General features: G+C 39.9%; 1 protein-coding gene across 6 annotated transcripts in view; it reads right to left on the bottom strand.

Moving 5' to 3' along the window:
• PRKDC (protein kinase, DNA-activated, catalytic subunit) overlaps positions 1-14,178 on the bottom strand; it is a 322,104-nt gene that overhangs the window by 72,275 nt on the left and 235,651 nt on the right. For all 6 annotated transcript variants that reach the window (XM_064267698.1, XM_064267697.1, XM_003408313.4 and 3 more), the window contains 3 exons: positions 8,520-8,709; positions 2,594-2,768; positions 1,044-1,234 (listed from right to left, as the gene is read on the bottom strand). In XM_064267698.1, the coding sequence (XP_064123768.1) occupies positions 1,044-1,234; positions 2,594-2,768; positions 8,520-8,709 (556 nt within the window). The remainder of the gene's footprint in view (positions 1-1,043; positions 1,235-2,593; positions 2,769-8,519; positions 8,710-14,178) is intronic.

Here is a 14,178-nt window from a genome sequence, read left to right as displayed (position 1 = left end):
AACTCTGTTTTCTACTTGTAACTTATTATTCATGAACCCATCAATAATGGCTAGCTCTAAAACAATACAGAAATCTAGTTAAATGGGGGACGGAAGATCTGCCCTGACTGGGAAGGAGCCACTCCAATCAGATCCTGAGCAGAGCAAAAGCCAAGCAAACGGAACAGAGCAGGCCAAGTGTGGGCCAGACGACAGCATGCTAGTCACCTGCCCTGGCACTGAAGGCTTCACGAGGGCTGGCAGCTCCGTCAGGAATTTAAGAAAGAGAAGAAGGCATTTTAAGGTAAATCCCTGAAAAATGTTATCTCTTATGAAAGTGGTACAGGATGACTCATATCCCACCATGACTCACCTCAAATATTTGGATTCACAGCATAGATGTTAATCATTGTTGGACAGAAACTTCTACAAACTGCCTCCCAAGAATTACAGGGATAACAAGCTTTCTCTATTAAAGGAAGTCAGCTGCTGTAACGACACTCAAACCTTATTTCCAAGTTCTTCTTTTCTTATAAGAGTTTAAAAAATTCTCATAGGCTAGATATACTAACTGCTGTCTCCAATGTTCTCAGGGGAAGACCTGTCACCTGTCACCATGCACAGCCCTGCTTGCGCAGATGGTGGCAACCCTGAGGGAGGTGGGGGAAGGCTGGCAACTGTGCGAAGTACAAAACACCAGCAAAGTGATGACCACTCAGGCACTGACTGAGAAAGTCAGAAAGAAAGGCTAATCTGCCCCACAGCAAGTGGGGTGTGAACGGTGACTCGTGGTGAAATTTCATTAACAAAGTCCATGGGAGAACTGTCAACATCAAGTCAGAGAAATTTCTCACTTCTTATGCCAAAAATGATTATCGTTCAAATAAACTGGAAACACACAGAATATGTCAATTTTTCTAAGGAACTCAGCTGTGCACAATTGTCAGATGTATTTTAAAAATACAAAATGATACCCTCATTATTGTTCTGTACAGCCAAAAGGTTACATATTAAAAACAGACAGCAAGCAGACATAAAACGTTCATTCTTCCGATATTCATTACCTTTTCTGCATCCTCTGAACTGGATCCAGAAAGCTCCAAGATTCTTCTAACCTTGCTTTCCTCGATTTGGGCAAGGCAGGTTGGCTCACTGCTGAGGGCGCTAGCTATGATCTGGTAAGTGGTACCCAAGAGAATGTTCTGATCACGAAAAGCCAGAATATTTTTGTTTAAGTAGCTTGATGTGTTCTCATCTGTTAGATTAAAAAAAAAAAAAATTTTTTTCTGAAGTAAATGAATACCATGTTAAAAAAAAGAAATTCATAGTGTACAAATAAATCTTGCTTCCCCAGAAAATACAAGAAACCAACTTCATAATGATTTGAGAACTCCTTGAACTGACTTATTAATAAAAAATGTTCTTTGTTAGAAGCAATTATATCAAAACCCATAGAGGGTAAGAAACTAAAACTCAAAAATCAGTTTTTATTCCAAGTCAGTCTTCTGTATTCTGTCAAAGCACTGGGTGCTGTCTGTTGCAAAGAATAGGCAATGGCTCTGTGCACGTGTTCAGATTGATGCTGTGGATTAGGGCTGATACAGCAATAGAAGTTGCTGCATTTAAAATAATTCTAGTTCTGCTTCTTACTGACCGCGTGGCTTTGGGCAAGGAGCTGGCCTAGCCCTGACCAAGCCTACAGTTTCCAGAGGTGCATTAACGGTACACAAAAGAGGATGGGTAGTCTCCTAGCAAGTCCAGTCAACCACACCACCCTGGTTATCCATGGATGACAATTCTCTGCAGATTTCTCTCAGATACCTGATAATAACCACTGGCCCTGTTTATTTCACAAGGTTGTTAAAAACTATTAAGCATACTATAACTGTAGAATTACTATTATGAATGGTAACAAACCAACGAGGTCACACGGTACTAATCTCTTAATATCAGCAAACTCCTCCTCCTCCTCTGGAAGAAAATTATTTAAGCAATCATAAGACTGATTTTCTGATTCTGGAATCAACATGGAAGGACTGTTTCCCCCCTCTACACCTTTCCTGCAGCTGACACTCTGCAGAATGCCCTGTCTTGCTGAAGAGCCCAATTTGGCAGTGTGGCTGGGAACATGTCCAGTAATGGTGCTCCTGTATACCTTGGACAAACGGCCAACACAGCAGGCATATCAGACCCAAAACCCACACAAGAGAAAGTTCTTCTCCCTTCAGTCTAAAAGGCTACTGTGAAAGAGAAGAGCTAAAGAGGACAAAGGCTGCCTGTTTAATTTTATAAGGCATTTTTGCACGCAACTTAGCTTTTTAGAACAAACTATTAGACCCATTATTTTGTTAAGTATGAGAAAGAAAAAATTTCATTTCTATTTTATAAAGAAATAAAAGCTCCAAAAGTCATATTGAATAGCATTAAATCTTCCATTCTATTCCCAAGGAAATGACATTGTTTTCTCTAGCACTCTTGGCTATATTTTCAAAAATTACTACCAAGATTTAATTCCCAAATGTCTGATGCAGCAGTACAAAGAACAGGTTTAGAAGACACAGACACCATAAAATAACATTCGACAACTTATACGGAGTAAAGCACAGTCTAATACCCAACAACGAGACGGTTTTCAGCACAGTGAGAATCTGCTCCGCACGGTGCTGAGTCTGGCTGCGGCAGTGGCTCAATCGACAGTAGCTATGCACCCATCTCACCAGCCAGTCTTCTCTCGTTTTTGACTCTTTATGCAGCTGCTTCAACAGTTTCAAGGCAAGTGAGAAGCTGTTCTACAATGAGAGGAGAAAACGAGAGAAGATGGTATGATGACATACAGACAATATTTCAGAAATAAAATGATTTTACAAAAAAGTTTAATTGGACTGCTTCTTGTTTTGCATGGCACAACCTACCTTAGAGCAGCTAATCCATCTCCTCAATTTCAATTATGCGGATTTCTTTTCATTTATTATTGGACTATAACTCACATTTAAATGTACAATTCAGTTGTTCTAGTATATTCACAAAGTTGGACTACCGTCACAGCTATCGAATTCCAGGCGTTTTTATCGCCCCAAGGAAAAACCCCATAGCCATCAGCAGTCATTCCCCATTGCTCCCAGGCCCTGGCAACCACCCACGCACTCTCTGTCTCTGTGGATTTGCCATTCTACATTTCACAGAAATGGAACCATACAATATGTGACCTTTTGTGTCTGGCTTTTCTCGCTTAGCATAGTTTTTGCAAGGTTCATCCATGTTGTAGCATGTATTAGAGAACTTCATTCCTTTTTATTGCTAAATAATAGTCCATTGTATGTATATAGCATATTTTGTTTATCCATTCATCCACTGATGAACATTCGGCTGTTTTTACCTTTTGGCTATTATAAATCATAATGCTATAACATTCGTATACAATTTTTGTGTGAATGTACGTTTTTATTTCTCTTGGGTATATACCTAGGAGTAGAATTGCTCAGTAACTCTGTTTAACTTTTTGAGAACTACTAATTTCCCACAGTGACTGCACCAGTTTGCATTCCCACCAGCAATGTATGAGAGCTCCAATTTCTCCACCTTGTTTTACATACAGTCCTCATCAACACTTGTTATTTTCCATTTTTATGGTAACAGGCATTGTAGTGGGTGTGAGGCTGTATCTTGTTGTGGTCTGGATTTACATTTCAGTAATGATTAAAGATGTTGAGCATCTTTGCATGTGTTTATTGACCATATTTGTATGCCTTCTTTGGAGAAGTGTCTATTCAAGTCCTTTGCCCATTTTTTAATTGTTTTTTTTTTTTTTTTAATTGTTGGGTTGTAAGCGTTCTTTATACATTCTGGAAATAGGGTCGCTATGAGTCAGCATCAATTCGACAGCAATGGGTGTGTGGGTGAGACCCTTACTGGAGCCCTGGTCGCATAGTGGTTAAGTGCTTGGCTATTAACTAAAACGTCAGCAGTTCGAATCCACCAGCCACTCCTAGGAACCCTATGGGAACCCTCTGTCCTACAGGGTTGCTATGAGTCGGCACTGACTCCACACCAATGTGTTTGGTTTTTTAGACTCTTCTCAGATACGTGATTTTCAAGTATTTTCTCCCAACCTTAGGTTTTTTTTTTTAGGTTGTCTTTCACTTTGATACTGTCCTTTGATGCACTGAATCTCTTAGATGAAGTCCAATTTATCTATTTTTGGTTTGGTTGCTTGTAATGTAGTTCTTTTTAAATACACTCCTCTAATTCTCTCTAAAATTTCAAAAGACATTTTCATCAGTCCTGGACCTGCCTAATTACTACCTTTTCAATGGTCCTTAAAAATTCAAGTCATCCTCAGCTGCAGTCTCTCTATTACTCCTCACATCGCAGATCATTTTATCTGTACGTGTGGAACATCTCTCATCTTCTTTCCATCCCTACCACTGCTTTCCTGATTCGGGGCTGTGTGGTCTCTCTCCCTGCCTCTGTTCTTTTCCCTGAGCAGTCAACCCTCCACATAGCTTGCAACATACCAACAAGACTGAGAACCCTCCACTGACTTCCCAATTCCCACAGGACTGCCTCCTAAGCCATGCCTATGCTCTGTCTCAGACCTACCACCATGAGCCCCTCACAGTCCCTCTGCTCAGGGCAGCATTTCTGTCTTAATATTTTGTATGCCTGTATCTTAGGCTGGGTTCTCTACAGAACTCTACAGAAGCAAAACCAGTAACGCAGATAAAGAGATTTATATCAAGGAAACAGCTCACATGATTGTAGGGGTTAGAACATCCCAAGTCCTTGGATCAGAATAGAGACCTTTCCCAATTCATGAAGCTGCAGAAGCTGGTGAACCCAAGATGAGTAGGTCAGAGAGCAGGATTGTTGTTCAGAGGCCGAGAAGATCAACAAATCCCAAGATGGACAGGTAAGCTGCCAGCTCAAGTCCCAAGAACCAGAGGTTAGACAAGAGACTGCTGCAGGATCCAGAACAAGCCAACAACCTTTGCAAGGCGAGCAGGAAGGAAGCAGGCAGACGGCGGAGAGATGAAGGCTGAGGGGGCAGTGAGCCACCACAGGCCCCACCCTCACCAGTACCACTCAGCAGATTCCATCATTGGGGTGATCACATATCAAATTTCAACAGGAAAGTGATCACAACATTATACAACTACCAAAACACTAAGAATCATGGCCCAGCCAAGGTGATGCACAACCTTAACCATCACAGCCTGGAATGTCCAGATCCTACCATTTCCATAAAATCTTCTCCGTGAAGCCTTCTATCCCAGACAGAATTTCTCTCTTCCTCCTCATGCTCTCTTAGCACTGGTGTTTTCTTGGCCTTCCTTGTACTATGTACATCCTCTTGCTAGACTGGGATCATGACACAGGCATGGTGTCTTTCCCGTTTACAATGCCTGGCTCAGTTTCTTAACTGCACAGTGATCCTCATTATTACCCAAAACTCCCCAGGAGATTCTCAATTCAAATTATTCTATTCTAACCACAACCTGTTTTTCTGTTGACTAAATTCCTACTATGCTTGCTTTATAACCTACATAAGACCTCTAGTAACCTGACCTCCCTTCTTTCTGCTTTTACTTCCTTCCACATTTAATTCACAAAGCCAGTCATGTCTGCATTCTCTCAGCAATACTCTCATTCATCAGCCTTTATCTCCGCGTCATAGCCACCTGCCATACCCCTGGGATCCTCAGACTGCATGCTCCTCTACTCCTAACGTGGGCCCCTTGGTATCATTACTACTGGAGGCAACTCCAACTGGGTTCTCAATGCTGCCTGGCATTCTCTATTTCGCGCATCAGCTTTCTCCAACGCACTCCAGTTATTCAGAACAACTTCACTTTCCTCAATTCTCCTTCCTTACCACCTCCCCTTCTACCCCTCAGAGAATAGGAGATGTCCTGCAGTGTACTACTGTTTTGCCTGTGTCTAAACCCATTCTTACCTTCCTTCCAGGAGGGGGCTCGTCTCCTGTTGAAGACAGATTGATCCCCTGTGCTCTGAATCCTGTTCCTTCCCCTCTCAACCTCCACAAGAAATCTTATTTTGCCAATCATTCCTCCCTCTGCGTGTCTAGCCTCTCCTAATCTACTAGTTACTTCCACTAGTATTTAAACATAACCAAGTCCTTCATGTTAAAAAAAATAATTTTTCTCTCAGTCTCACGTGCTCCCTCTATAGAGAGGAGAGCGGGCTCCTCACATCCTCACTTTCATGCATTCATCCGCCCACTGTAATCTGGCTCCTTTTGTTCTGGTGAAGTGGTTCTTACCAAAACCAACAGCAACCTCCTTCTTTTACATTCAAGGACACTTTTCCATCCTTCCGTGCCTTCCCTCTCTTTGTAACTGACACGGATGGTTCAGGCTCTTCCCTTGTGGTTTCATAATCCTTTGGTCTTCCTCTGCTCTTCTCCTCATAGTTTCAGTTCCCGTGCAGGCTCCTCCTCCTTTGCTCATCCTGTACCTGTTGGTTTTTGCCAGGGCTGAGGCTGGCCATCCTGCCCACCTCATGGTTTCAGGGATTACTGATGTGCCTACCACATTTATACCTTCCTCTCCAGCCTCACTCTTCCTCTACAGCTCCAAGTTTCTGATGTACAAACTACCTAACGGAAACCACAACTCGGCTGTCTTAAAGGCCTTTTGGATTCAACATGTCCCAGATTGAATGCACTGCCTTCCCCATGGACTGCTCTTTCTCCTGCATTGCTGTCCAGCTACTCAGGTCAGGTGCCTCCTCTCCCTTCTCCCACACATAACAATTAGCATGTACTCTCGGTATCTCATCCCTCTCCTTGAATTAGTCCACTTCTCCCAGCTCCCTGACCTCTATACCTCTACATGGCCAGCATCCGCCTTCACATGGATTAGTGAGAAGTTTGCTAATTGCTGGTCCCTCCTCTGATCCAATACTCTTGAAATTGTTCCCAGGGCAACCCTGCACCATGCTATCCAGACATGTAGTAGAGGCTGAAGCCCCATCTTCAGTCCACGGATGAAATCAAGAGCACTGGGTCATTCTTGAGTCTTACATGTGATTCTCTCTGCCCTATTTCATCCTCTAGTTCCCAGTTTAGACATGACTTCTTCCTCCTCCCTGTTCTACAAGTTTGGGTCACATGCCCTCCACATGGCTTTCCTTTAGTACCTACCACAACATAGTGTATTATAATTGTTTGCCTACTTGTATATATTTTGTCTAACACAGCCTCTCAAGCACCTCACAAAGTGCTTGGCATTGAAAAGAGGTAAAATTCAAATTTCAGATCTGCAACTTCTGAATAGTTCTAGTGCAGGCAGATAAAATACAACGAAGGTTTATATAATCTTCACATTTGGATTATTCTTTTACTCTCCATCCCCAATATTACTGGTATTGATAGTGAACTCTATTTAGCTTACACTTATATATGACTATATTGCTGAAAAACGATGAAGAAAAGCCATTGTACTATTTTTTGAGAGATTTTTAGTTATCTTTGTGATTATCACAGGATTTCTGAATAATGTATCCAATATCAATGCTCTCCCTCTGCCCTCATCGTTTGAATAGCAGCAGGGAGCTTCAGTTGCCTCTCCTTCTGGGACGAGCACCAGGGATTTCTTCTAAAAGGCCCCCTGTCCCTATCCTTGGCCAAGAGTTCAGATGGTCCTTCCTTATCCAGTGAGGCAATGGATGATAATGGCTGGAGCCTTCTGGTAAAGAAAACACCTTTTTTTTTCTGGAGGAGATAGTCAAAAGGAAACTGTTTCTATTCCAGGAAGACATGGTGTGGAGGAAGTAAGATCTAAAACCTCCATAGCCATTTCTGCCAGAGACAGTCATGATGCTGAACCCAAGTGGGAGCCGACATGTGGAAGGCAGGGCCCACGGGCAGCCTTGGTGATAGTATCTGAGGCGTGCCTATCTATGCCAGTCCTTCCAGGCCTTTCCTTTGAGGAAACAGACCAATCTCCTTTCTTCACTTAGGCAGCTCTAGATGGGTTTTCTGTGACTTGCAACATAAAAGTTCCTGACTGATACAACTCTCATCCCAAAGAAAAGTTACTCATGAGCAAGTAAACCTACAGAACAGAAAACTGTTTCTATTTAACTTCTTTGCTTTACAATAATCAACACTATCAGACCTTTAAAATAGCAAGCTCCCTAAGGCATATGGATTTAATGCATTGAAATAGTTTGTCTGCAACTTCTAAGAAATATCAAGAAAGGATCATACTACCAAATGATAGATTGCAACAAACTGAACCTTCGTAAAATGAAATAAAATCTGATACTAGATTTATTTTCCTTTTAAATAACAGACTATAATTTAAAATGATTTATAGGTATATAATAAACTTTAGAGGCTTTCTGGAAAACTTTAAGGAATATAAAGTGTTTCTTCAAGTTTGCTTTCTTACGAAGAGAAAAAATACTAACTTGGTAGTTTTTAAACTTCATATTTTAAAGAAATAGTAAATTAAGAAAAAATGGTAATTTAAGAAAATTCACTGATAACATAGAGGACCATGAATATGGGTACCTACCTGTTTTCTTGCACTTTCTATCATCTTCATTTTCATGGAAAACTTACAGCTCTTAATCAGAGAATAAATATCTTCTCCCTGCTCTTGCATTTCCACAGCGTCACTGGAGTCTCCATCTCCATCCACTTTCATACTATGATCATCTGGAAGAAAGCGAAGTTTCTCCTCTATTTTGCTGAGGAAGAAACATCTACACAAAACAGAGAAGAATGATTTAACGCCAGAGACTCTGAAAGGAATCTCTGACACTGGATGGCATGCGGAAGAAATCCTAGAGCTATTGGCTTCTGCTCACACTCGGTTTGTAAATTTACACTCACCATGGACAGGGTTGAATCTCCATTTTAATAAGACAAGTAGATTTTAATAGAGTTTTCCAGACCTCATCTGTTGCCTCTACCATCACAAAATAAAGCATTTAAAACACAATTTTCTCTCTTAAAGATGGAGTAACATACCCTGTGTTGGGTAAAAAGACATTTTTCTCCTTAAATACCTAATTTAATGTCTTACCCCTTCCCCAAAGTGCAAAATATAAAGGAGCAAACAGGCTATAAATAATCACTAAGAGTTTATATGATAAGGCTGGGCTACTTTAATTTACTATTATTTGTACCATATTTACATATAAAGGTTTGTTCCAGTGTTTAATTTTCATTAATATCAGTAACAATGACAAAGGACCTTAACATAAAAGATTCACTCCTGATTAATAATCAAGGAACTATCTGTTCACAAAGGGACTGGTTTCTAACTTTCGTAGAAATGCTGTGCCTAGATAAACCCTTATACCTATATCTTTCTTCTTTTTTTGGTTACTCCCAAGATACAAGGCCCTCTGGTAGTCTATCTACTTCTGTTCTCAGCACACCCAACCCAATACTCCACTGTCCCTCCCCAAAGTAGCTGCTATCTTTTTTTTTTCTTTTCTCAGTTTGGCTGATGATTTATCAGTTTTGTTGATCTTTTCAAAGAACCAGTTTTTGGTCTTGTTAACTCTTTCAATTATTTTTCTAATCTCTATTTCTGCTCTAATTTTTATTACTTCCTTTCTTCTGGTACCCATGGGCTTCTTTTGCTGCTCTCTATTTGTTCGAGTTCTGGGTTTAGGTTTTGATTGTGGCCCTTTCTTCTCTTTAGATTATGCATTTATTGCTATAAATTAACCTCTGAGCACTGCGTTTGCTGTGTCTCAAAGTTCTGGTAGGATGTGTTTTCATTCTCATTTGATTCTGTAAATTTTTTTTACTCTGTCCTTGATTTCTTCTATAACCCAGTAGTTTTTGAGCAGTTGCTATCTTTTAAGTTTTTACTGTTTCTACTGTCTCTACAACGGAATTAATTCAGAAATCAACAAAAATAAGATAGTCAAAAATCCAACTATTTGGAAATTAAACAACATACTTTTCATGGATCGAAAGAGAAATCACATGAGAATTAGAAAATATTTTAAACTGAATGATAATGAAAATACAACATGCACAAATTTGTGGAATGTAGCTAGAACTGAGAGGGACACCTATAGCTTTAAATAATTATATTGGAAAAAAAAAGGAAGTTATAAAATCAGTGACCAAAATTTCCACCTTAAGAAACTAGAAAAAGCAAACTAAATCTAAACTGAGTAGAAGGAAGGAAATAATAAAGGTGAGACTAGGAATCAATGAAATAGAAAGCAGACAAACAAAAAGGAATATTAGCAAAGCCAAAAGCTGGCCCTTTGAAAAGATAAAGAAAACTGGCAAACCTCCAGTTAGATTAAAAAAAAAAAGCACATAAATGACCAATATCAGAAATGAAAAAGGAGCCCTGGTGGCACGGTGGTTAAACAGCTTGGTTGCTAACAGAAGGTTGGCAGTCAGAATCCACCAGCCACTCCTTGGAAACTGTACGTGGAAGTTCTACTCTGTCCTATAGGGTTGATGTAAGTCAGAATCGACTCGACAGCAACGGGTAACGGGGATAGTGGGACAGTGGTTAAAAGGTCGGCAGTTCAAATCCACCAGCTGCTCCTTGGAAACCCTAGCGACAGTTCTACTCTGTTTTATAGAGTCACTCTGAGTCGGAATTGACTCAATTACAATCTTTTTTTTTTAATGAAGATCCTAGAAATAACAAAGAAGGATATAAGAGAATCTTATAAACAACTTTATGCCAAGAAACTGACAACCTCAATGAAATGGAAAAATTTCTTGAAAACACAACTTAATCAAATTGACACAAAACAGAACAGAAAACTAAAATAGCACTATAACTATTCAGGAGCCCTGGTGGCATGGTGGTTAAGAGTTAAGGGGCTAACCAAAATGGCTGGCAGTTTAAATTTACCAGCCACTCCTTGGAAACCCTATGGGGCAATTCTACTCTGTACTATAGGGTCAATATGACTCAGAATCGACACAATGGCAACAGGTTTGTGTTTTTTTTTTTTTTGGTTTTATAACTATTGAAGAAATTAAATGTGTTACCAAAAATCTTCCCCAAATTCTCCAAAACTTCAGTCTCAGATGACTTTCACTAGCAAATTCTATCAAATATTCAAGTAAAAAACATTTTTGGAAAAGCGGGAGGGGAACATATTCCAACACATATGAGGCCCCCAAAAAACAACAAAACAAAACCTGTCACTGCTTAACCATTGCACAACCAGGGGTCCTTTAAGAGACCAGCATATCCATAATACCAAAACCTGACAAAGACAATACAAGAAAGAAATCTACAGACCATTATCCCACGTGAACACAGATGCTAAAATCCTTAACAAAATGTTAGCATATCAAAGAATACATTAAAAGGATAATAAACCATAACCATATACAGTTTAGGCCAAGAATGCAAGATTGGTTTCATATTCAAAAAGCAATCAATGCAATTCACCAAAAACACATGTAAGGAGGAGAGCAATGCAATCAATTCAATAGATACAAAAAAAGCACCTGACAAAATTAAACACTCATTCATGATAAAAAATTTTAAAAACTATTAGAAAACCAGGAACAGAAGGGGAGCTGCTCAATCTGTAAGCAGCATCTATGAAAAACTACAACTAGTATCATACCAATGTTGAAGTCAAAGAGATGAACAGAAGATTTCAAAGGGTGGCTCAAGAAATCAAAGTATTATAACGACATGTACAAAGACCTGGAGTTAGAAAAGGGAAGAACACTCTCAGCATTTCTCAAGCCAAAGGGACTGAAGAAAAAAATTCAAGGCCTGAGTTGCAAAACTGAAGGGTTCGACAGGGAAAATATTAAATGATACAGGATGCATGGAAGAAATACACAGAATCACTATACCCCAAAAAATTGGCCAACGTTCAGCCATTTCAGGAGGTAGCATATGATCGGGAACTGATGGCACTGAAAGAAGAGGTCCACCCTGCACCAAAGGCACTGGTGAAATATAAGGCTCCAGAAACTGACGGAATGCTAATTGAGATGTTTCAACGTATCGATGCAGTGCTGGAAGTGCTTACAGATCTGTGGCCAACGGACTAGAAGAGATCCATATTTATGCCTATTCCAAAGAAAGGGAATCTAAGCAAATGCTGAAATTACTGAACAATATTAATATCACACACAAGTAAAATTTTGCTGAAGATCATTCGAAGGCAGTTACAGCAGTACACTGACAGGGAACTGCCAGAAATTCAACCTGTATTCAGAAGAGGACGTGGAACCAGGGATATCATTGCTGATGTCAGATGGATCCTGGCTAAAAGCAGAATACACCAGAAAGATGTTTACCCGTGTTTTATTGACTATGCAAAGGCATTTGACTATGCGGATCATAACAAACTATGGATGACATTGCAAAGAATGAGGATTCCAGAACACTTAATTGTGCTCACGAGGAATCTTGACATAGATCAACAGGCAGTCATTCCACAGAACAAGGGGATACTGCATGGTTTTAAGTCACAAAAGGTGTGTGTCAGGGTTGTATCCTTTCACCATACCTATTAAATCTGTATGCTGAGCAAATAATCTGAGAGCTGGACTATATGAAGAAGAACAGAGCATCAGGATTGGAGGAAAACTCATTAACAACCTGCGTTATGCAGATGACACAACCTTGCTTGCTGAAAGTAAAGAGGACTTGAAGCACTTACTGATGAAGATCAAAAACCACAGCCTTCAGTATGGATTACACCTCAACATAAAGAAAACAAAAATCCTCGCAACTGGACCAAGAAGCAATATCATGATAAATGGAGAAAAGACTGAAGTTGTTAAGGATCTCATTCTACTTGGATCCACAATAAACAGTCATGGAAGCAGCAGTCAAGAAATCAAACGGCACATTGCACTGGGCAAATGTGCTGCAAAAGACCTCTTTAAAGTGATAAAAAATCAAAGATGTCACCTTGAAGACTAAGGTGTGCCTGACCCAAGCCATGGTATTTTCAATTGCCTCATATGTATGTGAAAGCTGGACAATGAACAAAGAAGACTGAAGAAGAACTAATGCATCTGGATTATGGTACTGGTGAAGAATACTGAATATACCATGGACTGCCAAAAGAATGAACAAATCTGTCTTGGAGGAAGTACAGGCAGAATGCACCTTAGAAGCAAGGCTGGCAAGACTACATCTCATGTACTTTGGACAGGTTATCAGGAGAGATCAGTCCCTGGAGAGTGACATCATGTTTGGTAAAGTAGAGGGGGAGCAGAAAGAGGAAGACCCTCAACAAGATGGATTGACACAGTGGCTGCAACAATGGGCTCAAGTGTAACAAAACTGTGAGGATGGTGCAGGACCTGGCAGTGCTTTATTCTATGGCACGTAGGGTCACTACGAGTCAGAACCAACTCGACAGTACCTAACAACAACAACTACAACATCATACTTAATGGTGAATGACTGAATTGTTTTTCCTAATAGTAGGAATAGGACAAGGGCACTGGCTTCATCACTTTTATTCAAGATTGCACTGGAGGGCTTCATCATTGTAGAAAGAAAATGAAACAGAAAGTATAAAGTTTGGAAAGGAAGAAGTAAAACTGTTCCTATTTGCGGATGATGGGATTATTCACATAGAAAATCCCAGGGAATCTGGAAAACAAGAATGAGAATTAGTAAGTGAAGTTAGCAAGAATACAATATAAAAAAATTTTATATGAACAGAAAATAACAGGAAAATTAAAAAATTTAAAACCTCCATACAACAGTGCAAAAAGCCATAAAATAATTAGAAATAAACTAACAAAAGACATTCCAGATCTCCACACTAAAAGACACCAATCATTGCTAAAAAAAATTAAATTCATATTCCTGAACTAGAAAACTCTATATTGATAAGAACTTGTCTGTCAGTTTGTCATACTGTGGTAGGTTTTGTGTCGCTATGATGCTTGAAGCTATGCCACCAGTATTTCAAATACCAGCAGGGTTTTAGCAGAGCAGCCAGACTAAGATGGACTAGGAGGAAGGGTCTGGAGACCTACTTCTGAAAATAAGCCAATGAAAACCTAATGAACAATAACAGAACATTACCAGATATAGTGCTAGAAGATGAGCCTCTCAACTTGAAAAGCAGTCAAAATACAACTGGGGAAGAGATGCCTCCTCAAAGTAGAGTTGACCTTAATGATGTGGGTGGAGTAAAGCCTTCGGGACCTTCATATGCTGATGTGGCACGACTCAAAATGAGAAG

The sequence above is a fragment of the Loxodonta africana genome, chromosome 14 (assembly GCF_030014295.1).
Source record: "Loxodonta africana isolate mLoxAfr1 chromosome 14, mLoxAfr1.hap2, whole genome shotgun sequence".
Classification (NCBI taxonomy): domain Eukaryota; kingdom Metazoa; phylum Chordata; class Mammalia; order Proboscidea; family Elephantidae; genus Loxodonta; species Loxodonta africana.
The sequence above is the reverse complement of the archived record's forward strand: the minus strand, read 5'-3'. Positions and strand labels throughout refer to the sequence as shown.